This window comes from Globicephala melas, chromosome 14, assembly GCF_963455315.2.
Source record: "Globicephala melas chromosome 14, mGloMel1.2, whole genome shotgun sequence".
NCBI lineage: Eukaryota > Metazoa > Chordata > Mammalia > Artiodactyla > Delphinidae > Globicephala > Globicephala melas.
Genome location: NC_083327.1, coordinates 40,735,437 through 40,753,383, shown reverse-complemented (window position 1 = coordinate 40,753,383; position 17,947 = coordinate 40,735,437). Strand labels below are relative to the sequence as shown.

The following is a 17,947-nucleotide window of genomic DNA, read 5'->3' as shown; positions in this document are numbered from 1 at the left end:
AACACAGACAGGAAACAAACAAATTTTAAATACTCATAGCAGGACTTCCTTGGGGGTTCAGCAGTTAAGACTCCGTGCTCCCAATGCAGGGGGTCGGGGTTCGATCCCTAGTCAGGGAACTAGATCCCGCACGCCGCAACCAAAGACCCAGCGCAGCCAAATAAATAAATATTTTAAAATAAATAAATTAAATAAAAATAAAATACTCATAGCTATGTATGTAAGGAACTGTAGTATTTTTTAACCAAAATATTTTTCTAAATCTCCCATAAAGTGGTTGGTTGTTACTTTTATAATGAAACAATATAATTTAATAAGTGAAATAAAAGAAATCATGACTTACTTTTTATACAGAACTCCATATGGTTTCTTCAGTGCATACTGTAAAACATAATTTATAGCTTTCAAAACAAAGCACATTCTGAAAAGCAGAGGTAAAAATCAAGCATGATAACAGTCATTATACAAGATTATCCTGGTCCCTGAATCCTATTCTGCTATCTTCTGCATGGCTCCCTTTTGATCACTTATAACGTGCAACACGAGCTTAGTATTCTTAGCTGGGACTTTCGTAATTAAAAATTTCTATGCCCTTTCAATATTCTATCCAATTTAAATGATTCCCTTCATTTCCTTAAATTCTAGCTTCATCTAGCCCACTCTTCTTTAGCCATCCCCAATTCTGCAGTTCCCCAAATGCATCATGCTCATTCACATGCCCTTTTGCACAAGCTTTTTCCTCAGCCTTAGAAGCCCTTCTCTTCCGCTTCCTTTTCTCCTTCTTGTTCCAACTCCTCCTTCAAAATGATGCTTAAGTGTCATCTCTAGGAAGCCCATCCTGTGTGTGGCAACCCCCGTGGGATTTTAACTCAGCCTCCCATCCTATCCTGTGTGTACCTCCAACACAGCACTTCATTCACAATGCTGTTAACTTTTACTTGTCTGTCTTCCTCACTAAGCTCACTGAAAGGAAAGACTATGTCTTACGTAACTATTAATCCCTAGCACCTAGCACAGTAGTTGGTATTGTTGAAAGAATAGATAGTAATATGCAGTTACCTCGTTTTACAAATTAGATATGTTCCTGAAATGTGAGTAAATCAAATGCTAGTAATTGAAATCAGGTGAAATTTACTAAGGGAACTAGCTGCTGTAAGGAAAACCAGTAGTCAGTGCCTTGGTGAGACGTTAGCTTTTCTCTAAGGCTAGCATTTCTTAAAGCAAGTCAAACTTATCTATGTATTTCTCAGGCAGTCCAACTAGTATGCTAAAAATTTCCTAAAATGATTTCAACACCATTTAAAAAGTAAGTATATATATACGTACCACATCTCTAAGTACTTGTGTCACTGTTGAACTTGCATTGCCCCCTTTAATCAGCATAGCATTTTTAATATTTTCACTGAGTTTCGGTTCTCTTTTCTCAAGGAATCTCTTGGCTCTTTTTGTTTTGGGCTTTCTATTCGGAAAAATCACAATTCATAACAACTTAAAACATGTTCCTCATATTACAAAACCATGACTTATGTGCAAATTCTTAAAAATCAACAGAGACATTACATGACATTTATCAGTTAGGATTCCACCACTAAACAAAATCTCACTTTTTAGGGGAATATTAGTAAAAGATATTCAGCTCTTACTGTTAAGTAAGTGTTAATTTTATTAGATATGGTCTTTAAAAAGATTCCCATTTTTATATTCCCAGCATTCTTTTATTACTGTTTTCTAAACCTTTTATTTAAAAAAAGAGATAGAACTTCCCTGGTGGCACAGTGGTTAAGAATCTGCCTGCCAATGCAAGGGACACGGGTAAGAGCCCTGGTCCGGGAAGATCCCACATGCCGCGGAGCAACTAAGCCCGTGCGCCACAACTCCTGAGCATGCGTTCTAGAGCCCACGAGCCACAACTACTGAGCCCACGTGTCACAACTACTGAAGCCTGCACACCTAGAGCCTGTGCTCTGCAACTAAGAGAAGCCACTGCAACGAGAAGCCCGCGCACTGCAACGAAGAGTAGCCCCCGCTCGCCACAACTAGAGAAAGCCTGCACGCAGCAACGAAGACCCAATGCAGCCAAAAAATTAAAAAATAAATACAAAAGGCATTAAAAAAAAAACTAACCTAGACCAATCACTCTGCAAGATATGAAGGGAAAACAAATCCATTATTCTGATTGTATGATGTTACAGCAGGAGTAGAATGTTTTTATACACTCTGTTCACCTCTGCTTACACTACAGTGAGAATCTTGATTTTCCAACAGTTCTCTGCCATCTACTGAAATAATTCCTCTTCTCTTAAATAACTATGACCCTCCCTCCTTCCAGTCCCACGGACACTTTGTGAAGTAAAAGCAAAACAGAATATGCACAAACTTACTTTACCATGCAGACTTCAAAAATTCACCAGATAAAATGTCAAGCACATTTAAAGCTTCTAATCATTTACTGGTTGATAAAGATACACAGTACTTTTTAAGTCAAACCAGGAGAGATTTAGTGTGTCTATAACCCAATAAAAGTGCTATATGTTCTATATTCCATGTGCTTTATTACTTCTGACTAACCAGCAACTAATGCAAATAACACCTTGTACGTTTTATTAGCTGTTTGTCCCACAATGAGACAGTAAACTAGTCTTACTCATTTTTGCGGTCCCCGCACCTGCAGAGGAATATTCAGCACATGTGCAAAAATCGCTGATTTAATGACCAAAAGAATAATTTGTCCTTTTGATTACATGTTAACCCAGGTAAAACGCAAGAAACCCATAACAAATAACAGCAGAACTATTTATGAGATCGATAAACATTTGCTGGACTAATATAAAGCAGACATTACCCAAGGATAACTCAGAAAAGTGTACAAGTTTGGGAAAAAGAAAAAAAGCTAATGAGCATCTCTACGTGCTGCCGCAAAGCCTTTACATATATTCTCGCAAATATTCCTCACAGTTCTATGAAGTACGACTATTATGAACGCTATTTTACAGAGTAAACTGAGACTTAGGGGGACTAAATGTCCCAGTCGCATAGCTTTACGTGGACGGGCCCGGACTGTCACCTAAATCTGTCACATTCCCAGGCCTGTGCTCAGAGCACCTCACTCAGGTGTTCTGTGCCCAGAACACCTCTCTCACCTTCCTCTCACTTCTGCGGAAGCCGAGACACTTCTTATTGTCTAGGATAAAAGCGGCCAACGCCTCGGTGCCACCTCCACGCCGCGGCTCCCACACACGGCCTTCCCTGCTCTCCGTCTCCCCGCAGGCCGTCCCAACAGACGGAAACCCAAACCAGTGGATACATCCGCACGGAGTCGCAACGGGTGTGTAGAAGGAGCGTGGGCGGCCAGGAGAAACGGGAGGCAGAGGCGCTACTCCTCCGTCCCGCTACAGAGGCCCTTCTCCCCAACGTTACCCGGGGAAAGAACCCACTGCACTTACACAACTCGATCCAAAGCGTCCATGCTACCGCAGCGCCCACCTGGCGCACGCACGTGTACCGCAGGGTTACAGGAGATACGGCAGCACAACGACCGAGGAGGAACCGGAACTTGGGCGTGACGTCACTTCCTGGCACCGCCGCCGACGTGGAGGCTTGGAGGCGCTGGGGGCCGTTTGCGATGAAATAGCGCTCTGTTTCCTTGGTTACCGGTGTTTGTCTTGGCTCTTTTCCGGAAATCAACAGGCTCCTCTTGGAGCTTGATGTACACACCTGTGTGTGATAGACCAGGGTTCTCGGCCTTCCCCAATCAATAGAAATTGGTAAGAGGCCAGCCAAGAAATTCAGACAAGGCTTTTGGGGGGCTTCTGTGGCTGCAGGAAGGAGCAAAACCAAGTAACAGGTTCCCTTGCTAGTTCCCGAAGGTAGGGGGTGGGGCGCAGGTGAGCTGGTTCCTTATATGGGGTGAGGGTAGGGTGTGTCCAGGGGTGGGCTGGAGGGGTAGCTTAGGTGGTTTGCTCATGCATTTGGTGGTGCTGGTTGCAGGGGGCATGCGCAGTACCCTGCTTTTACTCCCTTTGCACCCAGCTCTGCAGAAGTGGCAATGGGGTTTTTCTGATCTTTTTGTTTCTTGCCCATAATTTGCCCCAACTGTGCATGCACATATTTTTAGTCTCTTATAGTTTTTTTGTATTTTGTTACTCCAGGAGACGTTTGTTCAGGTGCAAGCATTGCAGCTCTGCAGGAAATGGTCCCAGGTCCCAGCCTGTCTCATGTGTATACCTGGACTCAGATATTCAGGGACCAGGTGTTATTCATCTGGGAATCCTCCAGGATGCTAGAAAGGTTGGTGGCATGGTAGGTATTCATAGTCACTAAAATTATCAATGTGAAATATGCACTGTTGACAAAACTGTGAGATCAGTGAGGCAGAGTTTATAAACAGAGTTTATAATTGCCACAGTGCCTGGCACATAAAATGTATGCAGAAAATAACACTTCTGATTGTTATTTTCCCCCCAATGTTTAAGTTGTCGTATACGTCACATGCCATAAATTACCCCATAAAGTGTACAATTTCTTGGTTTTTAGTATATTCACAAAGATGTACATCCATCACCACTATCTAATTCCAAAACATTTTTATCACCCTCTCATAACCCAGTAGCACTCTCCACTTTCCACCCTTGTCAACCCCTGGCAACCACTAACGTATGTCTCCGTAGATTTGACTATTGAGAACATACCATATTAATGGATTCATACAATATGTGACCTTTTGCATCTGGCTTATTTCACTTACTATGTTCATAAGTGTCCATGTTTAAGGTTCATAAGTGTTGTAACATGTATCAGTACTTCTTTCTTAGTACATTAATTTCTTTACTTAGGACTGAATAATAGTCCATTCTATGGATATACCATGTTTGTTTATCCATTCAAAAATTTATGAACATTTGTGTTTCCACTTTTATACTATTATGCATTATGCTGCTTTGAACATTTATGTACAAGTTTTTGTGTAGACTTTTGTTTTCAGTTCTCTAGGAGTAGAACTGCATGTGGTAATTCTATGTTTGACATTTTGAGGAACTGCCAAACTATTTTCTGTCTGCACCATTTTACATTTTCATTAGCAATGTAAGAGGGTTTGGAATTGGTTTTTCTATTGGTGCTGTAACAAATTACCACAAATTTACTGTCATAACACAAATGTATTATGTTAGTGTTCTAGAAGCCTGAAGCCTAAAATTAGTTTTACACGTCTAAAATTAAGTTGTCACTAGGGGTACATTCCCCCAGAAGCTCCAGGGAGACTGTTTCTTTGCCTTTCCAGTTTATAGAAGCCGTTTGCATTCCTTAGTATTCCTCCATCTTCAAAAGGCATCACTTGAACTTCTGTTTCTACTGCCACAACTTCTTTTTCTCTCTGACACTTCTGAATCCCTCTTATAAAACCCGTGTGATTACGTGTGGCACAACTGGATAATCCACAATAATAACCCCCATCGCAAGATCCTTAACGTAATCATATAGCAAATTCCCTTTGGCCAAATAAGGTAACGTATTCACAGATCCCTGAGTTTAGGCATGGGCATCTTTTGGGGAGAGCATTATTCTATTAATCACAGGTTCCAACTTCTCCATTCCTCTCCAAAATTTGCTATTGTCCATCTTTTTTCATTAAGCCATCCTAGCAGGTGTAAAGTAGTATCTCATTGTAGTTTTCACTTGCATTTCACTGATGACAAACGATTTTGAACATTTTTTCCATGGGCTGATTGGCCATTTGTATACCTTTCTTCAGGAAAATGTCTATTCGAATCTTTGCTCATTTTTAAATTGGGTTGTCTTTTTATTGTTGGGTTGTAATAGTTTCCAATATATTCTACATACAAGTCCCTTATCTGATATATAATTTGAAATATTTTCTCCAATTGAATAGGCTTTTTCATTTTCTAGATAGTGTCCTCTGAAGCGAAAACCTTTTCAATTTTTTTTTTTTTTTGTGGTACGCGGGCCTCTCGCTGTTGTGGCCTCTCCCGTTGCGGAGCACAGGCTCCGGACGCGCAGGTTCAGCGGCCACGGCTCACGGGCCCAGCCGCTCCGCGGCATGTGGGATCTTCCCGGACCGGGGCACGAACCCGTGTACCCTGCATCGGCAGGCGGACTCTCAACCACTGCGCCACCAGGGAAGCCCAAACTTTTCAATTTTGATGAAGTCCAATGTATCCATTTTTTTTTCGTTGCTTGCAATTTTTGTGTTATATCTAAGAGGACATTTCCTAATCCAACATAATAAACGATTTGTTTTTTTTTTTTTGGCTGTATTGGGTCTTCGTTGCTGAGCACAGGCTTCCTCTAGTTGCAGCGAGCAAAGGCTACTCTTCGTTGCGGTGCGTGGGCTTCTCATTGCAGTGGCTTCTCTTCCTGGGGAGCACAGGCTCTAGGCATGTGGGCTTCCATAGTTGCAGCCCGCAGACCTTAGAGCGTGCAGGCTTCAGTAATTGTGGCGCATGGGCTTAGTAGTTGTGGCTCACAGGCTCTAGAGCGCAGGCTCAGTTGCTGTGGCACACAGGCTTAGTTGCTCTGCAACATGTGGGATCTTCCTGGACCAGGGACTGAACCCATGTCTCCTGTCTTCAGAGTTTTATCATTTTAAGCTCTTACATTTTAGACCTTTGGTCCATTTTGAATAAATCTATATATACATATAGTAGAGATGGGGGGGTCCCGCTTCATTCTTTTGCATATGGATATTCAGTTGTCCCAGGACCATTTATTGAAAAGACTATGTTTGCTCCATTGTATTGCCTTTGCTCCTTGATCTAAGATCAGTTTACTATATGTATGTCTATTTCTGGGCTCTCTATTCTCTTCCATTGGCCTATTTGTCTATACTTTCAGCAGTTCCCACTGTCTCTATTACTGTAGCTTTACAGTAAGTCGTGAAGTCCTCCTACTGTTCTTCAATATTGTATTGACTATTCTGGGTCTTTCCCTCTCCATATAAACTTTAGAGTTGGTTTGACAATATCCATAAAAACCTTGCTGTGATTTTATTTCAGATTGCATTGAAACTATAGATCAAGCTGGGAAGAACTAACATCTAGATAATACGGCCACTTTCATATACATGAGGAAAGCTGTGCACACTGCTAACCTGAATAAATTCTGGGATTCTGTTACAAAGAAATAAAGGAAGACCAGATGCTGGCTCAAGTAATTAGCAGTCTCTCCACATAGAGACTTCATACCATTTGGTAGAAAAAAATAAGCTTTTGATTAAACAAAAGCTGACACTAAAGTCATATAAAAATTGGGAGGATACACACTTATGATTTGGAAATGCTTTTAATCAGGGTAAGTTGTTTTCCAAATAAACAGTAAAAATTTACAAAACCTACTGAAGGAAAAAATTCCTCGTCCTAGAACATTAGTTCTCTAATCTGTCACAACAGTTACACCTCCAACAGTTGTGAGATATAATTAACGTGAGGAGTGTTTTAACTTATTAGTACCAGGTTAAACCATATAAAATTGCAGAGTTTTATAGTCAGAAACAAATATTGGTAATTTCATATAGTTCAACCTGTATCCAAGTGTGTGACTAATTTACTTAAAAAATACAAGTTAGGGTAGATCTAGGTTATCACCATAATATTGTAGAATGTTACAGCTGAATTCCAACCATCTTTATTCAGTGGGAAAGAAGTGAAATTACAGCTGGAATATCAGAACTGTACCTTCACCCTTAAGCACTTCTGAATTCTTTTTCTGTTCTCAGGAGTAATACTGACATTGGTAGACTGGAAAATGGCCCCCCAAATGTTTTTATGCCATAATTCTCAGTTTTATGCCTGGTTAATTTACATGGCAAAAGGGACTTTGCAGATGGGATTAAGATTATAGACCTTGAAACAGGGAAGTTACCCAGATGTGCCCAGTGTAATCAAATGGACCTTTAAAAGAAGGCAGAAGGGTCCATCATCAATAGGATTATGGAAGAAGCAGGAGAGATTCAAAGACTGAGAGGGACTTGACCATTGCTGGCTTTGAAGAGAAGGGGACCATGAGTGAAGGAATGCAGGCAGCCTCTAGAAGTGGTTTGGCTGGGAATGGCTCTCAGCCAACAGCAAGGAAATGGGACCATGATCCTTCAGCTGCAAAGAACTGAATTCTGCCAACAACTGAATGAACGAGGAAATGGAGTCCCCCATGCCACATCCAGAAGAGAATGAAGCTCTGCAAATACCTTGATTTTAGCCCAGGTGAGACCCATATCAGATGGCTGACCTACAAAACTATAAGACAATACACTTGTGTAGCTTAATACACTTTAGCCACTAAGTCTGTGGTAATTTGTGATGGCTGCAATAGAAACTCACACTTACCTTAGTAAAACCCCCATTTTAAAGGACTCATCACAGAAGGGTCCCTACAGTCATTGAAACCATATTTTTAAAAACTCGTATCTGGTCCTTAATGATTCTAGTATATTAAACTATATTATAATTGGAAATGTGTATATAGCCAACAAAAATAATAAAATTGTGAACTGAAAACTACAAAGCCAGTTATTTTATATAAAAACTCTAAAAACATCATGACTAGTTTTTATGAGAAACATTTCATCTAGGAGTGATTTCTAAGGCAGTTTCTTGAGTTTCCATAAAAACAGAGCCTTCTGTCTCAGAAGAAGGGATATCAATAAGAGGACCAGAATCCTCTATATCCAAGTTCGGTGGTTTCTCCTGTTCATAACTCAGGTTTGAATTATCTTTCATTTGAATCTCTTGCTCTTCCAACTCCAAAGATTTATCTGGGTCTGGAGCTACAACTTCATCCTCTTCATTTTCATGCAGAAAACTACAAATCATGTTGGGTCTACAGGAGAAATCATTTTCCTTGATTTGCAGCCATTCCACACCACCTAATGGAGGAGGCAGGGGGACAAACCAAGAAACATGAAAAAGGAATTTCAGTTACTTACATATATTTTTAATTTAATTGTTCATATAAATATTTATCAAAATAAAACCCCAACGTAAAGAAAGGAACATGGTGCCTGTACCTACTGATAAATGATCATGTAATTTCCATCTTACATGGAGACCTTGGAATGCCTATAGGGTATGCATCATCAAAATCACTAAAAGTAATCAACTTCAGTTACTATTCCAAGCCCTTTTCCCAGAGTCCAATTCCCAACTCATTCTGAGAGATAACTGAGCTCCCACTGCCATCTTTTGTCTTGAAGAAAATTTTGTCACTTCCCTACAATTTTCTCCCTACCCATTCAGTTTTCATAATACAATGGATGATACCACTCTATCATCTTGAGTCAACATTTATTTGTCATTTTGAGTTGAAAAATCCAATTGTGAAATAAGACACCTCTCCAAAAAAAACCCTTGAAAAAATTTTTTGTTCCTTTCCATACTCACAGTCAAAGCCCTTACCTGTCAATGAACTCCCATAATCGAGAATTGCTCCAGGGACTTCCCTGGTGGTCCAGTGGTAAAGAATCCTCCTTACAATGCAGGGGAAAACGGGTTTGATCCGTGGTGAGGGAACCAAGCTCCCACATGCTGCAGGGCAACTAAGCCCGCATGCCACAACTACTGAGGTCGCGCGCCTCAACTAGAGCCTGCGTATTGCAAACTACAGAACCCACGCACCCTGGAGCCTGTGCACCACAACTAGAGAGAAGCCCGTGCACCACAACGAAGAGCTTATGCGCCGCAACGAAAGATCCCAAATGCCTTAACGAAGATCCCGTGTGCTGCAACTAAGACCTGACACAGCCAAAAATAAACAAAATAAATAAATAATAAATAAATCTGAAAAAAAAAATTGCTCCAATAATGCTAGCCATTTTTTTCTTTCATTCTTATGACCCTTTCAGTTAAGTATTTTCAATGGATCCTCAATTCCTATAGCCCAAGCTGTTTACTCTCACCTTCAAAGTTCCATTAGATATCTGTAAGATATACCAACCTATCTTGTCACCCTGTTCATGCATCCATCTGTTCCTATCCCCATTCATAAACTAACTCTTCTGCAGCTGTTTGTTGAAACATCCTTACTGTTGATCCCATATCTTTTCTCATGTATTACTACTATAAAGTCTCCCTCTTTCAAAAATCGATTTGTTCTTTCCCTCCAGTTCAGCTTCAACTATTGACTTCATAGTTTTTTCTTGCTATAACGTCATTCTCCTAGTCACCAAGTTTAAAACCTCAAAACCATCCTAAAGCCTACTCTGTTATCTAGCATAATACTTGGCACATAACAGATACTTAAAATAAGTTGAATGAAATGGGTGTCGAGTCATAGTCATCCATGTCTGTTTCAATGTGATTTGCTTTAGAGTACAAGTTCCTAGAAAGGACCACATTTCCTGTGTATTTTGTTCTGCCTCCAGCATCTTGCCATGTTTGGCAAACAGCCTCCAAGATGGTCCCCAATGATCCTCACCTTTCTGACAAGCACGCCCGCCCCTGTGTCGTCCCCTCCCACATGGAATAGGATATCACAGAAATGACAGAATGTGACTTCTAAGGATAGTTCATAAAAGACATTGTGGCTTCTACCTTGTTCTTAAGGATCACTTGGTCTGGGAAAGCCAGCCTCCGTGTCAGGAGGGCACTCAAACAGTAGTGTGAGGAGATGAGGAAGTGAGGCCTCCTGCAACAGGCAGCACAAACTCACCAGCTATGTGAGTGAGCCATCTTACAATTAGATTTTCCAGCCCTACTCAAGCCTTCAGATGACTACAGCCCAGCCAACACAATGACTGCAACCTCATGAGAGACCCCAGCCAGAACAACCTAGCTAAGCTGCTCCCCAATTCCTGATTCACAGAAACGTGTAAGGTGGTGTTCTGTTGTTGTTGTTTTAAGCCTTTAAGTTTAGGGGTAACTTTTTATGCAGCAACAGGTAACCAATACAGCCTTGAATAGTTCGTTACTAATTTATTTGATTGAAAGATACACACAAATCTTCCCAAAGATCTATTAGATTATTAAGAACTATAGGAGAGGAAATTGTATAACTTCCTTTAAAAAGAATATCTAAATGATAGCTAAGCTATCTGGTATGTATCTGCCTTTCGAATTCATTCTAGAACTTCAAGTGCCTACTTCCTATTATTTTTGGAGTGCCTAAAATAAGGGATAATTGTGGAATATATAAGAACAAAGATTTGTTATATAGTTACGTGTAGCTGGTATAATTAATTTCTAAATGATTAATGTACCTTCAAATGTTTATTCCTTAAAATATAATAAATCAAACCATGAATATTCATCAATAGGGTCTCATTTACTAGAGTTTCAAATATGTCTTTGAGCAATAAGTCTTTTTTTTTTTTGGTGGACAAACACCTTTATTCTGACTGTGTCACAAATTCCCTAGGGCAAGAGAAGGAGGTTGGTGTGGTGAACAATGGGCTTTTAAACCACCAAGTGTTTATTTGCTCATCTCTACAAACATGCGCCTGCTATGGGTGCAAGAAGCACTGGCCTAAGGTCTCTAGTGTGGGATGACGAGCAACTGGAGAAGGCTAAATGGATGCTTATTAAAGAACGAGACCCAGGACTAACAACTCTGGTCCTAGAGTCCCTCCCACATATAAAGCCAGTTTCTTCCAGTTGTGAGCATCTTGGGGAAGGTTACTGCATCTGCCAAAAGTTCAGGAGATCCTATGGGGTTACTCCTTGGGAATCGAGAACTGCTATCATCATATCTTCTGCACTTACAAAGAAGTTTTAATGAGAGAGAGAGAGAGAGAGAGAAGTAGTTGCTGAATTCCCTGGGGTTGAAATCATGTCAAGTTTCTTGACAAACTCCTCACAATCGTTTCCAATGCAAAGAAGATAGAAATTTCTTATATGTCTCCAGTGCCCCCTGCTATGTGAGAATTCAACTCAATTTTAAATCTATGTTTGGTACTTTTCATGGAGTACCCTCAATTTTAATATACTTTACCTATCACATATAGTTATTACTACAAAGTACAAAGAACATCCTGGCAGCAGTGTTTCATAAAGCCAATACTAAATCACCTATTTTCAGAGAACTAAGTGAACTAACCTATGTTTTCTTCTCCTTCCTTCTTTTCTGTCAGAAGAGTTCTTGTCATGCTGAGCTTCTTCATTGTGTGGCATTTATATTTTAGCACTGTTTTATTATTGCCTTCTGCATCCACTAGAATATAAAATGAACACTATTATGCTGCTTGATGCCATCAAATAATCATGTTAAGCCTCAATGATTCCAGTTTCCTCCAGCTCCAAGCACAGAGAAATATCAGATAAAATACATAAGAACAAAAGGCACAGTGAACTCAAAGACAACAAACATCTCTACGGGACAGAAACACAAAGTGAGATTAAAGCTATGGGCCTATTAGGCTCCAGCTCGGAAGCAGGAAAGGGAGGCCAGGAATTTGGCCTTACAGGGTAATGAGGTCGAAAACTCTGCCACTCAAAGTGAAGGACCAAAGGTAGACCTACTGCTTGAAGCCGGACTGGAGTGGAGAACATTACCGATCATGAAAGAAGATGAGAAAAAGACCGCTGTCAACCTGCTGCTGGGGGTCACAGCTTTATAAAAACTGTGGGCGTAGGCAGGAGGGAGGATGCGGCTCTGTGCTAAGGATGTGAAGCACATGGAAAACTTCCACACCCTGCCACTGTGTGGCTGATACTACACTTTAGAAAGCAACACAGTGACATCTATTAAGTTCAACCACATGAAACTGTCGCTATTCGGCCCAAATTGGTAATTTCATATGGTTGAATCTAGTACACACACTCATCAAGACATTTTTACATATATGCAAAAGGAAACATAAAACTATTCATGGCAGCATTTCTGTAGTGAGTTAATAAGCATAATTATGAAAATGGGCTCTGGAGCAGACCACCTGGGTTCAAATCCTGGCTCTGCCTCTTATTTTGTGTATGACCTCGGGAATGTTATTTACCTCTCTGTGCTTCAGTTTCTTCAAATATAAAATGAAAACAATGGCATCTACCTCATAGACTTGTGGTGAGGATTCAATGAGTTAATACTTATAGCACCTAGAACAGTGCCTGACATACAGAAAGCACTCAATAAATTTTAGTAGTTATTAATAATTACTGGTAAAAACGGAAGCAACCTACATGTCCATAAATTGGAGAATAAACTGTGGTATAGTCACAAATAGAATCTTAAGCAACAGGGAAAACAGATATATATCAACACGTATAAATCTCGAAACATCTCTAATTGAAAAAAGACATAGAATAATATGTGTAATATGCTATAACTTATATCAAGTGTGAAAATACACAGAAAGTGCTATTTATTGTGTGCGGATACATACATATGTAATATAAAATCAGGTATAGGAAAGAAAAACACCAAATTCAGGAGAGTGATTAACTCTGAAGACAGAGGAAGGGAGTAGGTTTGGAGAGGGGTATACAAGGGGCTTCAAAGGTATGTGGAATGTTTTTTAACTACCTAACCAAAAGGGAGGATTTGATACAGCTGGACAAGGCGTACATGAGATCTTATAATTTTAATATCCACCATACATAAGTATGTTTGAAATATTTCATAGTAAAAAGAGTTGAGTCAACATAGCAATCACTTACCATGTTCAACATTTTCTTCAAAGATAACACAGGTCCCAAGAGTGTCTGTAGAAAAACATGAAGGCAACTTGTTGAGAAGTAACAGAGCTACTTTCTCTGAAAGGCATATAAAAAAAAAAGGGACTTCCATCTCTCTGACTTCCTCCTACCTTCATACTCTCCAGCAAAGACATAGCTGTCCACTTGCAGAATGGGCTTCTCAGTATCAATTCCCTACAACAGAATATAGGATCATTAAAAAAATCATCATTAGAAAAAGCCTTGGGGGTGGGGGAATGGGTGAAGTGGGGGCTCAAACGATACCAACTTGCAGTTACAAAATAAATAAGTCCTGGGATGTTTAAGAACATCATGGTGACTATAGTTAATAATACTGTACTTTATATTTGAAAATTGCTAAGAGAGTAAACCTTCAAAGCTCTTACCAGAAGAAAAAAAAATTGTAACAATGTGTAGTGATGGGTGTTAACTAGACATTGTGGTGATCATTTCACAATATATGCAAATATTGAAAACGTTGTACAGCTGAAACTAGTATAATGTTATATGTCAATTATTTCTCAATTTAAAAAAGAATGCACAAGGGACTTCCCTGGTGGTACAGCGGTTAAGACTCTGCGCTTCCACTGCACGGGGCACGTGTTCGATCCCTGGTCAGGGAACTAAGATCCCACATCCCGCATGCCGTGTGGCATGGCAAAAAAAGAACAAGACTTTTACATGAAACCTTGCTACCAAGGAGACTGATTTCCAAAGCTGGGGAACCTTTGTATCTTCTTGTCCTAGCAAGTAAAAGATAAGCTAAAACTGCTCTCATCACAGCAGCTACAAACTGAAGACTACTTAATTCATACCCAAGTAGCAAGGTCTATTTCAATCAACATCCTCTTCAACATAAAGTAAGAACAGAGGAAGTTTTGTCAAAAATGCTCAAAAGAGGGCTTCCCTGGTGGCGCAGTGGTTGAGAGTCCGCCTGCCAATGCAGGGGACACGGGTTCATGTCCCGGTCCGGGAAGATCCCACATGCCGCGGAGCAGCTGGGCCCGTGAGCCATGGCCGCTGAGCCTGGGCGTCCGGAGCCTGTGCTCCGCAATGGGAGAGGCCACAACAGTGAGAGGCCCGCGAACTGCAAAAAAAAAAAAAAAAATTGTCAAAAGATTTTAAACATAAAACAGACGGTAACTCCCGATACCATAGCTCAAGTCAACAGTACTCGGGCCTCTCACCGCCGTGGCCTCTCCCGTTGCCGAGCACAGGCTCCGGGCGCGCAGGCTCAGCGGCCATGGCTCACGGGCCGCACGAACCCGCGTCCCTGCATCAGCAGGCAGACTCCCAACCACTGCGTCACCAGGGAAGCCCTGAAGTCCTTTCTTAATAGGTATTCTCTCTCCCTTCTCCACACTATTTTTGTTTGTTTTCCATATTTTATTTTTTGAAGTTTTTTAAATTTTATTTTATTATTATTATTTTTGCGGTAGGCGGGCCTCTCACTGTTGTGGCCTCTCCTGTTACGGAGCACAGGCTCCGGACGCGCAGGCTCCGCGGCCCGTGGGATCTTCCCGGACCAGGGCACGAACCCGTGTCCCCTGCATCGGCAGGCGGACTCTCAACCACTGCGCCCCCAGGGAAGCCCCTTTAATTTTGTTTTTTACTTAAGTATAGTTGAAGTACAATGCTGTGTAATCACTGCTGTACAGCAAAGTGACTCAATTGTACATTTTTTCATATTCTCCATTATCATTTATCACAGGATATTGAAATATAGTTCCCTGTGCTATACAGTAGAACCTTGTTGTTTACCCATTCTATATATACCAATTTGCATGTTTAACCTCTGTGTGCATATCTAATTATCCTCTCTGCCCTTTGTGTTTTACTCACCCTCCTCACTATATAAAACGGTGTATTTTTTCAAAACCTAATGTTCCATATCAAAATGCTTTAACCCTCCAAATCTTTACCTCTCTCCAGCCACACAGGCAGACACTCAGGCAGAGTTAGGCATTAACTTTCTCCCAGCTGCTCCCACAGTCCCCCTGTACTCCTGTAATTGTCTCCAGTGTTCACTGCTTTGTTCACGTGAAATTAATATATCAATCTTAGGGACGGGTATATTTCACCAGTCATTCTTGTTTTAAATTTAAGAAAATCTACAACAACCCCCCAATTCTACAAGACTCACCAAAATCTTGCATTTATTTTCACATTTTGAGAGAAAGTCTGAATCAATAATTCCTGATAATTCCACCAGAACCAACTGCTCCTGGTGGAAGAAAGAGGGGTTAAAGGCGCTAGCTTGCGAGTGTGCAGGAAGAAGCAGGCATTAACGAGAGAAGCCAAGCCTCGCCAGTGCAACGACCCCACCTTTGTGAAAACTAGGTCCTGCTTTCAACAAGAGGAAGCGCGCGCCGTTACTTAAGGTAACTTCCCTCCTTCCCCCTCGAACTTCCGTGTAGCCCATAAGGCTGGGGCCAGCTGCCCGCCGCTCCGCGCGCCCTGAGGCACAATCCCGCCAGGAGCCCCCGCAAGCCCGCCGCGTCCCGACTCCCTTCCGCGCACACAGCCGAGCAGCCACCCTCTCCACCGCCGCGCGGGCTTCCGCCTTCGCACTCACTGCGTCCTCCTCCTCCTCCTCCTCCTCCTCTTCCTCGTCCCAGTATCCCCGACTTGGCTCCTCGGCCACCGCCGCCATGCCGCCGCTCCTCCGCTCGGTCTCCGAGCCGTGGGCCCCGCCCGCCGGAGTCGCCATCTTGAGTACGGGCAGCAGCTTCCGCCCCGCCGCGGCTCCGACAGCGCCAGTTGCTCCTGCCAGCACGCGAGATGGCGGCTCCCAGGCCCACGTGGAGCCTGTTGTCCCTGTCCCGAGAGCCGGAGCCGGGGCCCTGGCGGGTCGGCCGGCAGGTCCCGCGACCTAGGGAACCCTCGGGTTCCCGGCCCAGCTGGGACGAGAGCACTATGGAAGCCGAGGGGATGAAGTAGGTGCAGGCAAGGAGGCTACGGTGCGCGAGGGAAATGGAGAGGCCTCGTGTGGCCCCAGCCTACAATGCTTGGAAAGAAATTCCTAATGTCGTGTGAGCACTGATCATCAATTCAGGTTCTCCACGAGCTAAGTAAAGGGCAGTCCTCAGTGTTCCACGTATCGGGCGCCCACTGCGCGAGGAAGTGAGCTGGGGTTTCAGGCAGCTAGGAGAGGTAGAATAAGGGACCAACCAATGCTAATCAGATGGCCCTAGGTGCTGTAAGAGACCCACATTGTCTGGGGAGTATAGTAGACTCCGAGAAGTGAAGTTTTGAACAGGATTTTCTTAAACTAACCTCATGGATTTTTCTGATTATAAAATAAATGATCTTTGTACGTGAGACAGGATGATCTACCTTCAAAGAGCATGAGGTTTGGGGTTTGATACCCTTCCGGTTCTGCTGCGTTACTTAACAGTAAGCCTTTAGGCAAGTTGGTTATTGTGAGGATTAAATGAGATAATCCCACTATTCACATATTAAGCACTAATGTGCATTTAATCTAGTATTAGTAATAATATATAAAAATTTAGAGTATTACAACTTTTAAAAAACGTTTTCCGGGAATTCCCTGGCGGTCCAGTGGGCAGGACTTGGTGCTTTCTCTGCCGTGGCCCTGGGTTCAATCCCTGGTCCCGGAACTAAGATCCTTCAAGTCACGCGGTGCGGCCAAACAAAACAAAACAAAGAAAACAACGAGGGGACTTCCCTGGTGGCCCAGTTGTTAAGTCTCCGAGCTCCCAATGCAGGGGGCACGGGTTTGAACCCTGGTCGGGGAACTAAGATCCTGCGTGCCCTATGGCACGGCCAAAAAATAATAATAAAAAGTAAAAAAAAAAAAAAAAAAAAAAGTTTATTAAAAAAATCAAAAAACCCATTTTCCTACACAATATATCTTTCCAGCTTCTTTCTACGTAAACACATTGTTTAAAAAACCCATTTTCCTACACATATCTTTCCAGCTTCTTTCTACATAAACACATTGTTTATGTGTACATCTGTTTTAAACTTGCTTTTCTCACTATATGTAGTATTATGGATGTTTGTCCATATTTTCCATGATAAATACAGATCTATGTGATGGTATTTATTGTGCAATATTGATATTGCACAACACTTTAGTAAACATCTTTGTGCATTTTTACCCAGTTCCTCCATTAGATGAATAGGATTTCGTAGCCTAAAAAAAGTGGGAAAAATCACTGGACTTGTTAGCAGTTGTAGATTTGAATTATAGCTCTGAAATATAAGAATTGTGACCTGGCACAAGCTGCTGCACTTTCTCATCCCCTGTGTTCTTATTTATTAAATGAGGATAAAATTATTCATCTTCACTG

The 17,947-nt window shown here is 41.7% G+C and overlaps 2 protein-coding genes and 1 long non-coding RNA gene across 5 annotated transcripts in view; 1 reads left to right on the top strand and 2 right to left on the bottom strand.

Annotated features, from left to right (window-relative positions):
* The window catches only part of RPF2 (ribosome production factor 2 homolog), a 36,473-nt gene extending 32,931 nt beyond the window's left edge, over positions 1–3,542 (bottom strand). Inside the window, exons 1-3 of one of the 3 annotated variants that reach the window (XM_030882828.2) lie at positions 3,444–3,542; positions 1,327–1,459; positions 344–381 (exon numbers count right to left, since the gene is read on the bottom strand). In XM_030882828.2, the coding sequence (XP_030738688.1) occupies positions 344–381; positions 1,327–1,459; positions 3,444–3,466 (194 nt within the window). In that variant the 5' untranslated portion in view covers positions 3,467–3,542. The other 2 variants (XM_060283505.2, XM_060283506.1) reach the window with 2 other exon arrangements.
* A 42-nt stretch (positions 3,543–3,584) lies between these two features.
* The window catches only part of LOC138842314 (uncharacterized), a 43,763-nt gene continuing 29,400 nt past the window's right edge, over positions 3,585–17,947 (top strand). Inside the window, exons 1-2 of the long non-coding RNA XR_011376697.1 lie at positions 3,585–3,764; positions 4,149–4,299. This is a non-coding gene — a long non-coding RNA (uncharacterized lncRNA). The remainder of the gene's footprint in view (positions 3,765–4,148; positions 4,300–17,947) is intronic.
* GTF3C6 (general transcription factor IIIC subunit 6) lies at positions 6,973–16,341 on the bottom strand. The gene is made up of 6 exons (XM_030882830.3): positions 16,207–16,341; positions 15,775–15,855; positions 13,742–13,805; positions 13,593–13,637; positions 12,040–12,153; positions 6,973–8,875 (listed from the first exon to the last, which is right to left on the bottom strand). Exons 1-6 carry the CDS (start codon positions 16,339–16,341, stop codon positions 8,574–8,576), a joined length of 741 nt encoding a protein of 246 aa, XP_030738690.2. The 3' UTR covers positions 6,973–8,573.

Excerpts from the sequence above, each read along its gene's own strand:
- GTF3C6 (XM_030882830.3), bottom strand. The coding sequence starts at position 16,341 with ATGGCGACTCCGGCGGGCGGGGCCCACGGCTCGGAGACCGAGCGGAGG. Across the intron at positions 13,806-15,774 it reads AAAATAAATGCAAGATTTTG|GGAATTGATACTGAGAAGCC; the intron begins GTGAGTCTTGTA and ends ATTCTGTTGTAG. Across the intron at positions 8,876-12,039 it reads GGAAGGAGAAGAAAACATAG|GTGGTGTGGAATGGCTGCAA; the intron begins GTTAGTTCACTT and ends CTCCTCCATTAG.